Source organism: Sardina pilchardus, chromosome 18 (genome assembly GCF_963854185.1).
Source record: "Sardina pilchardus chromosome 18, fSarPil1.1, whole genome shotgun sequence".
Classification (NCBI taxonomy): domain Eukaryota; kingdom Metazoa; phylum Chordata; class Actinopteri; order Clupeiformes; family Clupeidae; genus Sardina; species Sardina pilchardus.
This window is the reverse complement of record NC_085011.1, coordinates 6,834,791-6,850,853: the sequence shown is the minus strand read 5'-3', so window position 1 is coordinate 6,850,853 and position 16,063 is coordinate 6,834,791. Positions and strand designations below refer to the sequence as shown.

At 49.9% G+C, this 16,063-nt stretch overlaps 1 protein-coding gene across 1 annotated transcript in view; it reads left to right on the top strand.

The window, feature by feature from the left end:
- Positions 1–228: 228 nt before the first annotated feature.
- Positions 229–16,063, top strand: part of slit1a (slit homolog 1a (Drosophila)) — a 108,854-nt gene continuing 93,019 nt past the window's right edge. The window contains exons 1-3 of the mRNA XM_062519700.1: positions 229–824; positions 12,557–12,628; positions 15,341–15,412. Of these exons, the coding sequence (XP_062375684.1) occupies positions 634–824; positions 12,557–12,628; positions 15,341–15,412 (335 nt within the window). The 5' untranslated portion in view covers positions 229–633. The remainder of the gene's footprint in view (positions 825–12,556; positions 12,629–15,340; positions 15,413–16,063) is intronic.

Sequence of the window (16,063 nt, the reverse complement as noted above, 5' to 3'; positions counted from 1 at the left end):
GTGTGTGTGTGTGTGTGTGTGTGTGTGTGTGTGTGTGTGTGTGCGCGTGTGTGTGTGTGTGTGTGTGTTTGAGGGAGAGAGAGAGAGAGAGAGAGAGAGAGACAGCGTTTTTTTTCTTTCTGCTGTTTCCCTATTCCCTTCTCTACGGGCAAGCAGATGAGGGCTGGAGAGAAAAGGAGAAAGACGTAGGCACAGCAGAGCACAGCACACCGCAGAAGGAAAGCAACTCCATAAAGAAAGGGAGAAAGACAAGGAGAGACTTTTTGCTAGGAAGTAGAAGGGCCAGAGAACGGACAGCTTTTCGTTTCATTCACAGGGAAGACGCTTATTTATTTTGAACACATCCATTTACCAACCCCCCGTGGACTTAATTATTACATATTTTTCCTAAATCACAATTTCTATTTATTTTTTTTGATATTTTTGTTATTGTTTTTTTTTTCTTTCTTATACATTTTTCTTTTTCTTTTTTTTTTTTTTTTGGCTCCGTTTATTTCACTCTTGTGGAGTGAGTCTTTGTGCAAAACCTAGTAGTGCGGGGGCTCTGCCAGGAGACTGACTGACTGACTGACTGCCTGCCTGCCTGCCTGCCTGAGTGTGAGCTGAGATCTGTGGCTGGTGCTGGCGCTGAACATGCCCGCGAGAGGTGCGACCGTGGTGCTGGCCAGGGCAGGGCTGCTGTGCATGCTGCTTTGTGGTGCCCTCCTGTCGGGCGCAGCCAGCGCGTGCCCTGCTCTCTGCACCTGCAGTGGCACCACCGTGGACTGCCATGGACTGGGGCTCAAAACCGTGCCCAGGAATATACCCAGGAACACAGAGAGACTGTGAGTACTGCCACGCCACATGCCAAACACACACTCACACACATGGTCTACTCACCTCTCTCTCTCTCTCTCTCTCACACTCTCTCACTCTCTCTCTCTCTCTCTCTCTCTCTCTCTCTCTCTCTCTGTTTCTCTTTCTGTGTCTGTCTGCTGCCGCTACCACTGACTGCTGCTACTGCACATGGTTGGGATGGGAGAACAATAGCCCTGTCTAGCTCCAAAACAACATCAAGCAGTGCCATTGCGGGAAGGTGTGAATAGGCATGAGTTACGGCTTTAGAAGCAAGAGCAGATGTGTGGCGTAGACGTGTGTGTAATTTGCATACCTACTGCTGTATATGTATATACATGTTCAGGGCATTAGGCAGACACTCTGTCATTACACTGATTTTTACAGTCAAGTGATAGGCTTACTTCTTTTTACAAAGAATTCTACTGGAGAGGAATGCCACTTTAACTGGTCCAAACTGATTGCTATAACTCATCTTTTAAACCTGCATGGTAAAGAGGCAATAAATTATATCAGCACTTTAGTCATTAAACTGAATGAAATGTGTGATTCCATAATTCAGCCGTTTCAGTGGCTGTAATGTTTTTTGGTGAGGAAAAAAAAGCATGCTCCTGCGTGCATCAATAATTCAAACTTGTGCTTGGGCACTGCGAGTAGGGGTAACTAATTACACAGATCCAGTTTCTGGAGTGTGGGCTTGCTTCGTGCTGAAACGGGCTACATTCATCCCAGGACAAGGAGCTCCCCTCCTACACTGAGTGGCTTTTCATTTCTCTCTGTCGCGCTCAAACGCTCTCCCTCTCTCTCTCTCTCTCTCTCTCTCTCTCTCTCTCTTTCTCTCTCTCCATCTCAATTTGTTAAATCATATAGAAAAATGATTAAAACTCCTCTCTTCCAGTGTGACTTGTGAGGGGTTGACTTGTAGATCGTTTGAGAAAGTGAGAATCTAAAAGGTTTTTGGGGAAGCAGACATTGTTGTTTCATGCAGTGTTTTTTCCCCTTCCTGTCCTCTCACTTTACTGACATTTTAAAATATTCATCCTGCAATCAGTTCTGAGAACTGCGGGAGGAGATAGATCGGTCTATTTTCAGGTGGAACAGTCCAGTCAAGTCCCACGTGCGCGTCAGAGCACGGAACAGTGGCTTGTCACAGACGCATCTTCTTGAGCTGAAAGAGAGAGAGAGAGAGAGAGAGAGAGAGAGAGAAAGAGCTGCATTTTTCATGTGTCTTCAAAGATACATTTCTAAGAACACCTCTGTTTGGTTTGTTAGTTGGAGACTTGCACTGGTAGAGGCTGTTGCTTGCTTGCGTGTGTGTGCACCTGGTAGTTTCAGAATGCACTTTCTAAAAAGAAAATCATACTGAAAGTCTGGTGCTTTTGTAGATGTGAGTGAGGCCTTTTCGGTGTCAGGGTTTTTATGTGTGTGTGTGTGTGTGAGCGAGTGTGTGTAAGGTCATGGGGACGCAAGTTGGTCTCCATGGATGGATTACTTAACATGGGAAATATTCGCATCGTGTGGAGCCATTATATGGGGGTCATTCATCAAGGGGATTGCACAAGTCAAATACACGGCATGCTAGTCCCTAGTGACCGTTTGAAAAATGGGTGATGCTGTTTTGTTTTGTTTTGTTTCTGTCCCCATTCATTGGGTTGCAGAATGGGGGCAGATTCGTTTTTATTGGTGTTGCTGTCGGCGCTTTGTGATGACAATAGACGACATGTTCTTTTTTTGTTGTAAAATTGGGTGAGGAAAATGACTTGTATTTTTTATATACCTACAACACTGTCTTACTTGGAGACTGCTTCTTTGCCCCGAGTTACTCAGTAACCACCAGCCATAGCCATTTTCATCTTGTCAATTTCACCGTTGACTGATACAAAAAAAGAAACATGCAGAAAAGAAACAGACTCTTTCTTTTAGCCGTCAGCTCATTTACAATGAGAGAGAAAGGTTCTCAAGGCTACTATAGGATCTATAGAAGAGAAGAAGAGGGGATGAGAAAAGGAGGGGAGAGGAGGAGAAGGGGAGAGGAGACCAGAGGGCTGTGGGGTTCAGGCCCAGCTGTGTCACCTCGCGCTAGCGTGGCATCCACTCCCTCTGCCTTAAGCCGGCAAGACAGCGCGACTCCGGTAGCAGCGATTGCTACAGACAGCCTGTCGGGGAAGAGATTTGCTGGGCGGTCCTGGGCCCCCGACCCCCTCCATGGGCACTCCCTGGCTAGCCCTTATCCACACTGACAAGGGTTTGCAAACGCCAGGGCTGCGGGGGGGACGGGGGTTGGGGAGGGCAGAGGGGTTTTTGGTGAGGGGAGTATTCGGGATGTGGGGGTTTGGGGGGCAGGGTAGTGGTAGAGGTGTGTGTGTGTGTGTGTGTGTGGGGGGGGGGGGGGGGGGGGGGTGTAAGGTGATGGGAGGGAGGGGAGGGGAGGGGGGGTAGAGAGACAGCAGAATCCCATTTGCACTTGTCAAAAAGCGTTTCGATCAGAGCTGACCTTTCCACGCCTTGGACAGATTCTGTAATGAGTGTGTATTCAGCACCATGTGCACAACCAACGATCCCTCCCTCTCAACCACCTACCACTCTCCAGCACCCCCCCCCCCCCCCCCCAATCACACACACCCCCACGGCAAGGTCTCCCCATTAACCCGCTGTCCATTCTGAGCCCAGTAAGAGCCTTGCAAACAAAAAAAAAGACATCCACTAAGCCCACGACTGTACAAAGCTTCAACATCACTCCAAACAACAAAGAGGAACATGGATATTTTCTTAGCAATCAGTTGCAGTGAATGTAAAGTGCTCACGAATGCACAGCGGTCAGGTTTCACTCCAGCTGGATGTGGAGAATGTGCAGAGCATTCCCAGTGTTGTTTAAATCATTGCCCTCCGCTCTGCAGCCTCGCTCCCTTTTCATACCACAGCTCTACCACCATCCTACTTTCTCTCTCCCTCTCTCCCTCTCCCTCTTTCTCTCTCTCTCCTCTCTCTTTCCCCCCTTCTCTTTCTCCCTCTCTGTCTCAGTCTCTGTCCCAGTCCTGCTGGTCTCCATATCTCCGAGCATGAGACCAGATTTCCCCTCCCGCTGCGTTCCTCTGTCTTATCTGTGTTAGTGCATCTATTTATATGTGGTTAGGACGCTCAAGAGCAGAGATAAAACAGAATCTGATTTGTGTCAAGTGTGAGAGAGCTGAGGGAGAGAGGTAGGGAGGGGTTGGAGGGAAGGGAGGGGGGGGGTGTGCCTCCTCCAGTCATGGGATTGGCCACCGCAGCAAGGTTGGTGCCGGGGAAAGAGTTTGCATTCTGCTTCGTTCCCCCTTTCACCATGTGAGCGATGTCTTTCTGTGTGTGCCTTTTTCTCGGAAGCGTTGGGGTGGTTCGTTGTTTTTTAAGATTTTTGCTGATGTCTGCCCTGTCGTCGCGCTCTTTATGATGGTGGCCCGTCCAGCACCAACACATGTCTTTTTTTTTCTTCATGCCTTCTTTTCTTTCTGCCTCAGCCTCACCAACTTAACCCAAACAAACCACAGTGCGGGCTGGAGCCGTGCGACTTCAGCAAGACTGCGGCCCAAAATCTCTGGATGGCTGCTCTGCTTCTTTATGTAGCGTTGGCATGTTCCGTGTATTCCCAGCATCTCGCCCTAGAAGCACGGAGGCGTTGTGTGTTTTTTTTTTTTTTTTTAAAGAAAAAAAAGAAAAAACTAAATATGTGATATGAGGGCTAACGGGAGGCTATCCAGAAAGGGTGAGCAAAGGCCGAATGCCATGTGCACACACCCCTCAATCGAGTAAATAAATAATGGAATAAATAAATGTATAAACGAGTGTTTTTTTTTGGAGGCCAGAAAACAAGAGATTCTTTGTGCTTTGATGGTAGGGACGGTGCCTGGCTACGCCTCTGGCGTTGTTGGCACCATCACTCTGTTGGAATAACTGACAGGCCTTTATGTACCTGATCCATAATTTAATCCAGACAGGACCGGACAAATCCCTTCGCATCAGGGGAGGGAAGCAAGGGGAGGAGAGTGAGGGAGGGAATGAAAGAGATGTGAGGCTGATGGGGGGGACCTTGGCAGCCAGGAGAGGTGCTAATAAGCTATGAAGGGATTAACACACCCAGGACAAAAGCACAGAAATCCGTCCATTTTGCCAGCAGTAAATGAATGTATAAATGTGATTTAGAGAGGAGGCATAATAACTTCCCCTGTGGCTGCCCCTACCCACACTTCATTTCTCTCTCTCCCTCTCTCTCTCCCCCTCTCTCTCTCTCCGTCTGCCTCTTTCTGTCTGTCTCTCTCTCTCTATCATTTTTTCTCTCTCCGTCTCTTTAATGCATTGACATAATTCCTGACTACACAGTGTCTCTCCCTCGGTCATATTTTTACGCCTCTTTTATGGCGGTTATAACATTGGGAATGGTAATAATTCAGGGAATGTTTACCCCTTTGATGGCGGTGTAAATTACAGGGTTGTGGACCTGCTCGGCTGCTTTGGAGCTCCTTTTGCGGTCCCTGGAGCTCCGTGCCTCGGTGCTCAACATGTGCTGCCCCGCTCCCCTTTTGTTTTGCAACTCGCTGTGCCTCCAGCCCCCACTCAAAACATTGTGACTATGCAAGAGCCATTGCCAAACGAAACTCTAGTCTATGGTGGTGATGCCACTTGGCATACGCAGTGCAGTGCAGTGCAACGGATGGAGACTGGCGGGCCTTATTTTCAGACAGGACCGTGATGATGGTGGTGGTGGTGGTTACTGGTGGTGGTGTTATGTGCTGTGGCTTGGCTCCTGCAGTATTAGGTGTCAAGGCTGTTGGGTGGGAAAGGGGCTCTTTGTCACTGTGGAGGGTGCTAGGTGCCAGACACGCTGGGCCCTATGGAGTCACTGTGTGCCATTAGAGCATTCCTCGAAGAATCCGTCACCCGTCGGAGCCCCGGAGAGCGGCCACATAAAGCTGGCAGTGGCTGAGCATCAAAGCCCCGGCCCAACGTTCTGACACAGCCGTGGGTCTCAGCGCCATTAGCCAGGATTCCGGATGGGATGAGGCGCTTTACAGGAATGTCTCGGGGTTTTTTCCCCCCGTCTTCGTCTTCCCGTTACAGTAATAGTGATTAAGAAAGTGTCGGCGTTGCCATGGACTGCGACCATACTGTCTGGAGATTCTGACTCCCCTGAGCTGTTTTAGGCTGTCAGGGACTGCCTCCAACCTCTTCCCCACCAAGTTTGGGTTGGTGTCCTGTATTGCTTTTCTCAGAACCCCCTCCACCGAAAGCCAGTAACCTGGAGTTTCCGATGAGCCTGTCTCCAAGCCCCGTCTCAAGTACCCTGCTGGCGTAGTCCAGAGTGCGTTCAGAGGTGAGCTATAATATAGAAGCCTCCGGAGCGCCACTCGGCAGAGCGAGAGAGACATATGGAAACGTGTCTTGGCCCCGGCGGGAGGTGCCATTCGTTATGTTTACAGTGTGGGATCAACAGCCATCAAAGGCCCGGCTCATCTGCCCGCATCTGCCACGCAGCAGAGGCAACGAAGGATGGGGTTGAGAGAGAGAGAGAGAGAGAGAGAGAGAGAGAGAGATGCTGGCTCCCACACATCGCAGCCTCCAGCACCAACGCCCCTCCATGTACCCAATCCAGCATCAAACGCCATAAAGAGAGAGAGAGAGAGAGAGAGAGAGAGAGAGAGAGAGAGAGAGAAAGAGAGAGAGAGAGAGAGAGAGAAAGAGAGGGGGGGAGAGAGAGAAGCTAGACGTCCTGGTGCTGTTAGTGACAGATCCCTCTGTCGGCTGTAATTCCAAACGAAGTGTGTGCCTGGATTTGCTCTCCCACCATATATGGCGGTGCTCTCACCCTTCTGTCGGTCCATTCTTACTTTTGGGCTCACTGTGCCCAGGTTTTGTGTGTTAGTGTGTGTTTGACTTTGAGAAATGCATTCCGCTGATAACTTGCAGGTTTGGCAAGCTCCAGTAAGCCCCGCAGATGTTTGACTGATTAAGGACAAAGCCAGGCGATTTCTTCAGCTGAGCACACGCCGCCCTGTCCCTCAAATCCACAGCTCTGACTTACCCACATGGCTCCCAACCTCCCAAAGTTTCTCTTTGTGGTTTGTTGTATCCCTGTGGTTATGACGGCGGGATGTGATCATTTGGATAATTTGCTTGGTTATTTATATAGGGTTGATGAAAATGACACTCACTCCCCCCATATTCACCCAAGGATCTTGTGCTTTTGCCCTCTTTTCTCGCCTCCGCTTCGCAGCACTGTCAAGCGATTTGCCGTCTGTCTAAGTTCTTTCTAATACTTCCTTAATCACAATCATATGAGACTGTGATTTTTCTCTCTCCGCAGCGTTGAAAGCTTTCTTGGTACTGAGTGTGTCCGCAGTCGCCCCCCCCCCACCCCCCCCCCCCCCCTCCGCCCTGCGCTCTGATCCCTCAGTGTTCCAGAATAATAGGGCCAGATCACAGACCTGCCTCCCGCACAACTTCAGGTTCATTTCACACATGGATGAGTCTCCTAGTGACCTTGGCTGGTGCGTGGGAGTGGGGGGTGGAGTGTGATTAGGGTGTTATGTGTGTGAGGGGGAAGTAAGTGGCCAGTGATTTTGCACATTGAGTACGAGACGTGGCATGGTTCTGGCTGACTTTTGGCTGACTCTCGGCTGGCCTCTACCTGACAGGAGTCTCCTTCCCCCTTTATTTCTGTCTGGGCAGAAATTGAGTTTGTGCTCCCTCTACACCTAGAGTAATTTGAGCGAGCCATTTGCAGGTCAATGCTGACAAGACTGATTACCTCCCAACACTTTTACTGGCCGTCCTCTGGGATAAGTATGGGAGGGGGTGATGTTGACATAATGCTTATCGAACGCATGGCTGAAGTCACCCTCTCAAACTGTTTACTGGCTCCGAAAATGTGGATTCTTGGGAAGAATGGGAAAAAGACCCAGGTCTGATTGGATCTGTTAAATTATACGGCATTGTTCGACTACTGCAGGCTAGCATTACCCCACTCCTGAGCAAATTGCCCGTTGGACGTTTTTCCAGTGTGAGCTAAGCTGCCTGTCGAGTGAATCCATTGTGTCCATTGCCTTAGTAGACACTCCCAATTATCTGCCTTTCTTAGCTGATGTCTGTGACCTCATAGTGTGAAGGTCATGGGAAGACATTTCAAGATTTTATTACATGTGCTCTACCCGGTCGTTGGGTTTCAGGGCATGATTCATCTTGCAGAATGTTGCCGTCTTTGCCCCCTTTATACTGTTATGCCAGTCCATGCCAGCACAGTTGAAAGTACAATGTTGCTGTGGAGAAAAAAATTATAGGAACAAAACCATTTGAAAACTTGGAATGAATTTGGAAATAATGAAACCAAAAATAAAGGCCATTTTCTGCAGTGTGAAAGTCGATGAGATAGGACTTCTTGAATGACGTCTCCGAGCGTTTCCAAGTGGGTTTCCTCGTGTTATTTTTGTCCCTGCTGCTCTGATTCTGCTCTCTGAAGGTAGTAGTAGCCTTGTGGCGATGACGGCAGCGGTGGCCCCCGTGCAGACGAGCTCTTCAACTGCGCCGCTATGTAGGTCACTGCCTCCCCCCGCCACCGGGCGCAGACTCCAACACTGGTGCTGCTCCCCTGGCACAGAGAGCTCTTCTGTCGCCCATGGCACATTTGCCATGACCTGCCACGGTCGCTTCTGGACCAGGCGGGCCTTGGACCCGTTAGAGCTGCCACCTCCATCTGCCACCAGTGGAACTGACAGCTTCCCAGCCTGTTGCTCTGCTCAAGCCACCTTTGCTTGAAAAGAATGGCCGGGGAGGGTGGTGTGCATGAGGCATTGTGGTCTTTGACTTCTACTAGGTCTTCATCGCTGGTCAAAAGACATATGGGCCGAGCGGAGAGCCGAGCTGAATGGACGTGCCAAGACTTGTACTGGGAGTGACAGCATGCTTGTGCAGGCTGGCATCTGTGAGCCCCGTGTTCACTATTTGCTTAATTTGTTCTGATCCGGATCAGTGTGCTTCGAGAGAGGTCTCTCGGCCTCAGGCCTGGCCAGTCCCACGCGGTGTGGTGTTGGGGGCCACAACCTCATATGGATAGATATTTGTCCATCAACTGGTATTATAAATCACTGGCATGCGCTACACTACCTATTGAGTCTAGCCCGTTTGAGAATACAGGCGGGCTTCATTAATGATGCTCCGACATCCACTTAGCTGTGATGTAATTCTCAGCGTGTGGCCCCAGAACCAGTGGATAAGCAGCTTGCACCCCCAGCAAGGTGCTGGGCGAGAGCACAGCTCCACTGACCTGAAATCATCCTGCTTCCTCTGCCCCTGCCAGCCTAAAGCTGTTCGCAACAAATGGCTCTGGACTGGCCACACTGTTGCCCTTGGAGGTAGCCCAGAGAAAATAGCCTCTCTGGTGTCATTATTTGTACTGTATATGTTTGTGTGAGCAAGAGTGTGTGTACAGGGGTGCAGGGTTGCAAGGGTTGAGGTAGAGTGGAGGGGTGAGTGTGTGTGCATGTGTGTGGGGGGTGAATTTCAGTGTATATGTGTGTGTGAGAGTGTATGTTTTTTCTTGCTGGCCTTGGATTCCATTTCATGTTATATTGCTCAATTCAAAACAGGTCTAGCTCTTGCTCAGGGATTTCCAACAGATGGCAGGAATAAACATAATGAGTTTTTCAACGTTTCTCAGCGGCCTTTTGGAGCTTTTGTGGATGGGGTTTTTATAGGGAACATGAAACATCCAGGTCCCCCGTCCTGTCACCCAGGGAGACAAGGAAGGAAATGTTGAAAGGCAGTAGGATGTCTCTCTCTCTCACACTCTCTCCTGCACGCACACACACACACACACACACACACACACATATGTATGCAGAGAGTTTGGTACATCTGGGAGATGAGGAATGCTATTGCATGCATGGCTGGTAGTGCTCTGGCTGAGAGACTGTTAGTGGACAGACAGTGCTCTTACACTCCTCCAGTTTCACTGAACACTGAGCCATTACGACAGACCCACTGCAGTCCCCCCCGCACACTCCACTCCCTGCTCACAGAGCAACGCACTCCATGTGCCTCTACAAAACTCACAGAGCAAGACACTCCATATGCCTTTACAAAACTCAGAAAAGTTTCTCTCCTTTTTTTTTTTGCTCCATTTAAAAAGGTTTGGTACTTTTTTTCCCCTTTCATTTCACTCTCTTTCTTCCAATCTTTATTTGATCAAGGATTGGGGCTTGGTGGCAGAGCTCTGTCACAGACCTTCAGGATGGGTCTTTTAGAGAATCTCTCTCGCTTTGATGTGAAATCCAGCTGCTCTCTGTTAACCTGGAGGCTGGAGGCTACTGCTGTAAAGCCCAGCCAGCCACCCCCCTCTCCCCTTCCCTTCCCCTCTCTTACCCCCCTGTTAGATTGGGCTGTGCCTCATTGTGGCTGTGCACCGTGGAGAGCGAGGTTTGAAAATCGCTCCCTGAGGTCCTGACCCTCACTGAGCCGGGATCTGCGCATTAACTTCCCTGGCCGCCAGCGAGCCTCCGCTTCCTCTCTCCCCGAGCGCTCGGCTCACCCAGGCACAACCCCGGTGGAGAGGCTCGCTCTCCTCCATCGCTTCGACCCCCCCCCCCCCCCAAGGGGCCGCCGCGTCGCTCCTCGGGCCAAGACTCTTAATCCCTGCGGATTTAGAAGACTCCTCAACTTGCCTAACCACTTCCATGCGCATGTGTCCGAATGCGCCAGACTGGTCGGGTGTATCGAGTAACGCAATACTGCTCCTCATCCCCCCCCCCCCCCCCCCCCACACACACACACACATCTCCCCTCACTTGATGTGCGGTTAATAGGCATGTCGCTCGCTGTTTTACGGTGTTGTGAGTGTGTGCATGTATCTGTATGTGTGTGTGTGTATGCTGTTGGGGAAGACAGATGCCTGTCTAATTGGAAGCAGCGTACGGACGGACGGACAACTGCTTGTTTGTGCGTCGGTGCCATTCCCCCCACCGAGACTCCAAAGGCCTCCCTGGCTGTGTCCTGCTATTCCTGGGGGTGTGATCACACGAGGCCACCCGGTAGATCTGTCCTTGGGAACCCGGGGAGAAGCTCGGATTAAGCACCTGTAATAAACAGCACATGTGTATATCGGGGCCCCCGCTAATGAATCCCAGTCTATTATTTATTTCCCGCACTCGATGCACCTGTGTACACACACCATCTGTCCGTAATGGCCGCTCTCTCGCGCGGTCCCTGGAGTGGTCATTAGGCGCAAGGCTGAACCAAGGAGGAGAGGGGGGGGGGGGGACCTGCTAGACTTTAAGCACATGATTTGAGCGAGACTTTTTTCCCTTTTCTGTTTCGCTCTCTTTTTTGTTTTGCTAGAGGAAGATGGGGGAGGGGATTCGCTGCAGAAACGGGAAAAGCCATATAGCCGTACTCACCAACTTCTGCCATACAGCCATCTGCTAAAACTTGGCATGAATATACAGTAGATACATGCATACAGTACGTGCACATATGATCATACTTAGGTTTCAGGTTGTTTTCATGTTTCCCTGTGGAAGGATGGCTTTGTGTTTAAATCTTCTTAGTCTTTTCAGCCATTTGCTTGGCTAAAGTTTTGGCTCTTGTTTGCTGAAGGGCCTTATCACAGCAGACGATGCGCTGTGTCCTTACAAATGGATTAAGACTAGCCCCAGAGATTTCCCTTTGCAGATGTGTGTTGTGTGTGTGTGTGTGTGTGTTTGTGTGTGTCCTTGCAGTGTCACTACCCCACCCCATTTGAAAACATCACCCCTTTTTTATGGGACAAGGTTTGCTCAGGGGGGTCTTAAGTGCTTGGATGCAAACACGACAGGTCACAAGCCTCCCTGCAATCCCCCTCAGACAGGCTAGTGCACAGCAGGAGGGGATGGCCTGATAATTAACTCCACACTCAACTTTTCCCTTTCTCACTATCTCTCTCTCCCTCTCCCTCTTCCACCCTCTCCTCTCCTCCCTGCCCCTCAGCAAGCTCCTTCCGTGGGGCTTTTGTCTAATCCCCTCTTTGTGTTGGGGGCTGGAGCTATCAGAGGAGGAGGTGAGGCCAGGGTGGACCCCCAGTTTTCAAACTGTGAGGAATTCTTCTTAAGTGGGGCTGTGTGCACCTCACTCAGACACAGGAGCGAATACACGCCCTAGTGTGGTGGTCCCGAGCTCATTGTCACAAAGCACTTGGGCTGAGTTGTAAAAGCACTTCAAATGACCTGGTTAGTTTTTAAAGATCTCAATTACAGCTGGTGCAGTGAGATGGGTTCCAGTCTGATGCAGTCCAGCGGACACAGACTAACCTAGAAAGGGTGGCTGGAGTCTGGCTCTGCCTGAACGCAATTCCACCTCATTATCAGCTGGCAGACACATACACACACGTCCTGTCCATCTCTCTACCCCACCATGCCCCCCCCCCAATCTAGTAACTGCTCTAAATAAACTTAACATGCAGTTGTGGCCTGTCTTTCACAGACAAGAAATGGTTACAATCTGTTGTAGACTTATTATAGATGCTAGTTAACTGAAAATAGCAGTGCGGGTATTTGTGAGCCTGTGTTACTTGTTTGCCTTTTATTCCGTAGGTGTAATGTCTTGAAATGATTATTAATACACTTAGTTGTTTTAAAAAGGCACTGATATCTATGTAAGTTAGTCTAGTGGAACAGTTCCCAAGGGGGAGCCCGCTGATTAATATTTCACGTTTCTCTTGCAGGGAACTGAATGGAAATAACTTCACACGCATCAACAAGAATGACTTTGCTGGACTGAAGTACCTCCGAGTCCTGTAAGTGATCTCTAAAACACACACAGACACACACACACACAGACACACACACAGACACACACACACACACACACACACACACACACACACACACACACACACACACACACACACACACACACACACACACACAGATTAACAAAGGAATCACTTTTGATGTGTGAGGTCCCAAATGTGTGACCACACACACTAAAGTATCATCCAAATATTTCCCAAAGACTCTTATCCTGCTCTACCAGTGCAGTCCTGAACTTGTGGGGACAGTGATAATGAATGTAGTTGTTTAAGGGCCATGAATGCTAATGCCCATTAGCCATTTTGTCCAGTCTCTTCATGGATGCATGAAGTGCACTCAGATTTATGTTATTTTCCACAAGCACACCCATCATCAGTTTCCACAGCATTTGAACTCTATAATGAGGGACTCTGTTGTATAATTTCACTGCCGAAGAGTATTTCAATGACTGTATTATAAATGACCTGTCTGTGACTTCTCCTAAAGTATCTATACTAGAATATGTATATTTAATATTAGTTTTTTTTTAGATAATTTCATTATTTCCCATTGTCTGCAAAATGTAAGCCTATTGCAGTGAAAAATGGAAATGCTTCAAATGTACTTCGGGGTATTTGCATTACCCCTCCAGTCTGGTGTTTCCCACCTTAGTCTGCCCCTCTCTGGAGAACAAATACCTACCTGTCATGAACTTATCACTAGCAAGGTGTTAAGAACTCCTTACAAGGAGCACCAAAGACGGAGCTCAGGGTTGTTTAGCCCAGCTCTTAAACCACCGGCTGACCCCCGAGATTCCCAGAGGAGGTCTACAGGGGCCAGCTCCAGTCAACACACCCCTGCCTCCCCACCCTCCGTCATCCTCCAGCCTCACATCCCAACCACCCCTGCTCCCCTACATCTCACATCCCAACCACCCCAACCACCCCTGCTCCCCTACACCTCAACCCAACAACCCCCCCAACCCCCCCTTCCCCCCTACACTTCACATCCCAACCACCCCAACCACCCCTGCTCCCCTACACCTCACATCCCAACAACTCCCCAACCACCCCAACCAACCCCTGCCCCCCTACACCTCATGAGACATATGGGCAGATTGTTGAAGTGGCCGTGCTGTCCACTCTGTTGTTCCTGACCTCTGCAAGTCAGCAGGCCGTCTTTAGACAAACAGACGTGCGAACTCTCACCTTCCACCGGGGGCCAACCCACAGGAAAGCGGGTTTAAGTTTACAGTCACAGACGCAGGCAGAGACACTAAACAAAGGAATGGGTGGACACGGCCAGTTCCTCCTCCTGGTGATTGAGTCAAGTTTCTGGTACATTCTCCGTTATTCCCCGGCCTCCATTTAAAGTAAAGGTAGCGAAGGTAGGGAAGAATGACCATGGCAGTAATCTCCACTTACCCTGAAAATGCAGCCAGGCAAAACTATTTGAGCCTTGAAAATGTTACAGAAAGCAGAAATGTTTATATGAAAGATCTGAGTTAAATTGTTCTGGAGGCTGACTCCAAGACAGCCAGAACTCATCTGGTTTTTACCTCTCACTCTTGAACGTCTTCTTCACGGCTGGCACAAGTTCAATGGCGCATCTGAAACAAATTACACTTTTATTTATTTGTGCACTGATATATTTATGCATGGCTTGTGATCTGTTATTTGCATTTGTACTTGACTCCAAGGAAAGAGAAATGGCTGAATAGCTGACCTTCTGCAAAGGCTTTAAAGGGACCAGCTATGTTCCACGAACAGTCAGATTTTTTGTTGTTGTTGTTTTTCTAATCCCTAATGAAGGTACCCCGTTGTTTGTTCAAAGCTCAAATGCCTGTCTCCGGAGGTTATATTATTGTAGCATTTCCAGACCAATCTTATAACATTTTTTTCATGAGTTTGTTTTGGCGGATCTTGCATCAAATATGTTTTTGCTCAGTGGTGAATGGCCATTTGAAGCCTGTGGTGCTAACCGCTGACCCAGGCAGGTCTGAGCCTTCGCCTGAGGGAGGCTTCCATAGAGACACTCATTCTCTCCTCACAGACACACACACACACACACACACACACACACACACACACACACGCAAACAAACACACACCTCCCTGTCCGTCTCCCTGCGTCCCTTGGTGTATGCCACCACTGGCGGTCTCTCACACGTTCTCTCTCTCTCTCTCTCTCTCTCTCTCTCTCTCTCTCTCTCTTTCTCTCCCTCTCTCTCTTTCTCTCGCTCTCTCTCTCTCTCTCTCCTCTCTCCTCTTCCTGTCTGGCACGCCTCACTCTCTCTCACCCCTGTCCTCTGTGATCACGCTGACCAGCAGACCACACTGAAGAGCTCGCTCGGCCCCTCACACACTGACCGCCTCAGTCTCAACTTGGCCCCCCCCCCTCTGAGTCTCCGAGTCCACCTTAGGAAGCACTTTCCTGGCTCTTGTCCCTCACAAGTCCCCTTGCCCGTGCCAAGATTCCACAGCACCCCCACCCCGTCACCCCCAGACCACAGCCCTGCCCTGGACCTCTGCTCTTCGGCCCCTCGGTTCCCCTTTTGCTTTAGCTCTTCGCCAGAGGTCCCAGCCACCCAGGCGGTGCCCACAAGCAACACCTTACCCGCCGGCCAACAGACCGGCCCAGCCCAGTCCAGACCAGACAGCGAGTCTGTGCCACACACTTGGTCACCTCTTGTCCCTTCTTTCTCCTCTTCCCCACAGGCAGCTAATGGAAAACCAGATTGGAACCATCGAGCGCGGGGCCTTTGATGACATGAAGGAGCTGGAGAGGCTGTAAGTGCTCCGAGGTGTCGGGGTAGAATGGCGGGGTGGCGAGGAGGGCATCTGGAGGGGGGGGGGGGGGGGGGGGGGGTTAAACGCGCTGCCACATATTATTAACCCTGGCTAACCAGAGGATGGAATTGGGCACAACGAAATTGGGCTCACTCATCATCCTGAATGACCCTGTAAACAGCATGCTGAAATGAACACACACACACACACACACACACACACACACACACACACACACACACGCGCACACATAGACATATGCGCAACAGTGCACACGCCTTGTTGCATTTGGTCAGCACATTTCATCACCAGGCTCACAGATATGGGAGCGGCAGCGCAAGAGGCCATTGTGAGCTGATATTCCCAGGCAGTGTTTAAGTACCACATCACAGAGCCCTCTTTGATTGTAAGCTCATGGTGCACTATGGGTTCAAGATGGGCGAAGGGGGCTGAAGGGTGCAGCTGCTGCTTTTAATGTTGAGTGTATTTAAGGGATCCGCGCTGCGAGTCTGACTGGCCTGTCATACGTCTGCTTAGATCTGCCTCGTAAATCTGGGGCCATCTAATCGGGATTGTTATCACCCACCCTCTTGAATGGGGAGCTCTTGCAACAATTACGTGCAATCTGTCTACAATTCTGTTTGCCATAAC